At 48.6% G+C, this 1990-nt stretch overlaps 1 protein-coding gene across 1 annotated transcript in view; it reads left to right on the top strand.

Moving 5' to 3' along the window:
- Positions 1-1990, top strand: part of Zdhhc11 (zinc finger, DHHC-type containing 11) — a 54481-nt gene that overhangs the window by 32160 nt on the left and 20331 nt on the right. The window contains exon 7 of the mRNA XM_013013824.1: positions 1769-1881. Within this exon, the coding sequence (XP_012869278.1) occupies positions 1769-1881 (113 nt within the window). The remainder of the gene's footprint in view (positions 1-1768; positions 1882-1990) is intronic.

Genomic DNA, 1990 nt, shown 5'->3' with positions numbered 1-1990 from the left:
TCACTAGCCCTGAGTGTGTACTCACCCGAGTCCTTCCCCGTGATCACTAGCCCTGAGTGTGTACTCACCCGAGTCCTTCCCTGTGCTTACTAGTCCTGAGACAGGTAACACTTTAGGTAGCTTTCCCAGAAGGAAGCTAATAAGAAAAAGGACAAACCCCAGGCAAAAAGATCCATGGGGAGGTCATCAGGTCCAGCTAGAAACTGAACACACATTACAAGACCTGCAGAGGTCACAGGAAAGTCTTTGAACTATCCAGGCAAAGCAACAGGACTTCTAGGAAAGACCAGGATATTTTGAAAAGGAACTGAAGGAGCTTAGGGAAGATCGCTTGCACCTGTAGTCCCCAGGAAGTTATGTTTTGAAGCCAGTCTGGGCAATAAAGTCTGTAAGGTGCCATCTCCAATGACCTAGAAAAATTCCGGAGGGAGAGAGCCAGCCATGAACAAGAAAGCTGAGTGGTAGTTCAAGGTCCAGACTTCAAGCCAGGTATTGACACTAAAGAGAGAAAAAGGAGGGAGGGGAGCAGAATGAATAGATGGATTTAGCAAGGCATTAAGTAGGAATGGTAACAGTGGACATCAGGAAGCTGATGGACAGGCTGCCCTTACCCGAGTGTCGCAGCAGAGCTTGCACATCCAACACCTCCTGCCCGCTGTGGTCAGCCAGCTGGCCGCTCACCTCTTCGGGCATTGCATGAGTGGTCAGTGGACCACTTCTATGGATGCACATTCTGCAGAAAACATGGGGACTCTTTAAAATAGTCAAAGAAAGGGGACCAGGAGAAGTAGGAAAGAACTGGACATGTGGAAAAGGAGCGGATGGGACCTGGGGCCAGTGGCTCACACCTGTAAAACCTAACACTCAGGAGGTGGAGACTTGCAGATCTTGGTTTGAGGCCTTCCTGGGGAATAGTCTGTGAGATTTGGGCTTTCCCTGCAGCCTTGTAGGGGAGGGCGTGGGGAAGTCTGGGGCTGCAGGGGCCAGGCCTGCCTCACTGACACCCAAGACCGCAGAGTCCATGAGCAGCACTGCCTTCACGGTACGCATTTTTAAACAATACTGTGGCTCCTACTGTCTTGCTTTGGAGGCCACTAGGTTACATATTATAGTATAATTCCGAATGTTTTCTTTTTAATTTTTTATTACCTTTAAGAAGTTGTACAAAGGGGGTACCATGTGACAAAACAGTTTATGAACATAATGCATCTTGATCAATATCACCCTTCAACATTCTCACCCCCTTCCCTCCCTTTTCTCAATTCCATGTGTATGCAATGAATTTTTGACTGTTCTTCCTCCTTCCTTCATCTACCCCTCTCCCTTTGTTCCCACCCCCTCTTGCATATATCATTTCCTAGTGCTGATTTTGTGGGGCTTTGATCTAGTTTTTCTTCAAAATTTTACTATTTGAGCTCTCTGTGATATCTGTTATACTATTAATTCATTTGTAACCACTTTCCCACCCCTAATGTGTTTCGTTCCAATTTATAGGTACATTCTATGTTATGTTTTCTATTTTCAGCACTTTAGTTAGGGATGGCCCAGTATTAGAGCAATGGAACTAAAGCTCAGATGTAATTCAGACACCATGTGCCACTCTGCCTGCCCCAAGGCAGGAGGCGCCACCCTCTGTCTCCCCTCTTGACTTCCTGGCATCTGTGAGGGCAGGCAAGCCCTCAGGAGTCCTGGGAGGGTGTTCCAGGGGTGTGGGGGAGGCCAGGCCAGCTTGCCAGGTGACTGTCCTTCCATGTACTCCTTTTCCCAGTGGCCAAGAAGTTGAGCACATTTGACTACATAATGCAGGCCCGTTTCCAACAGAACACCAGTCCCACGGAGAGGAAGGACCTGTGTGCACAGACAGAGGAAGGCCTTCTCCAGGTGGGTGCGGGGAGAAAGGACCTGTGTGCACAGATGGAGGAAGGATCCGTGTGTACAGATGGAGGAAGGATCTGTGTGTACAGATGGAGGAAGGATCCGTGTGCACAGA

Source organism: Dipodomys ordii, unplaced genomic scaffold, assembly GCF_000151885.1.
Source record: "Dipodomys ordii isolate 6190 unplaced genomic scaffold, Dord_2.0 Scaffold21, whole genome shotgun sequence".
Taxonomy (NCBI): domain Eukaryota; kingdom Metazoa; phylum Chordata; class Mammalia; order Rodentia; family Heteromyidae; genus Dipodomys; species Dipodomys ordii.
Note: the sequence above shows the minus strand (reverse complement) of the source record. Positions and strands in the feature narration are given on the sequence as shown.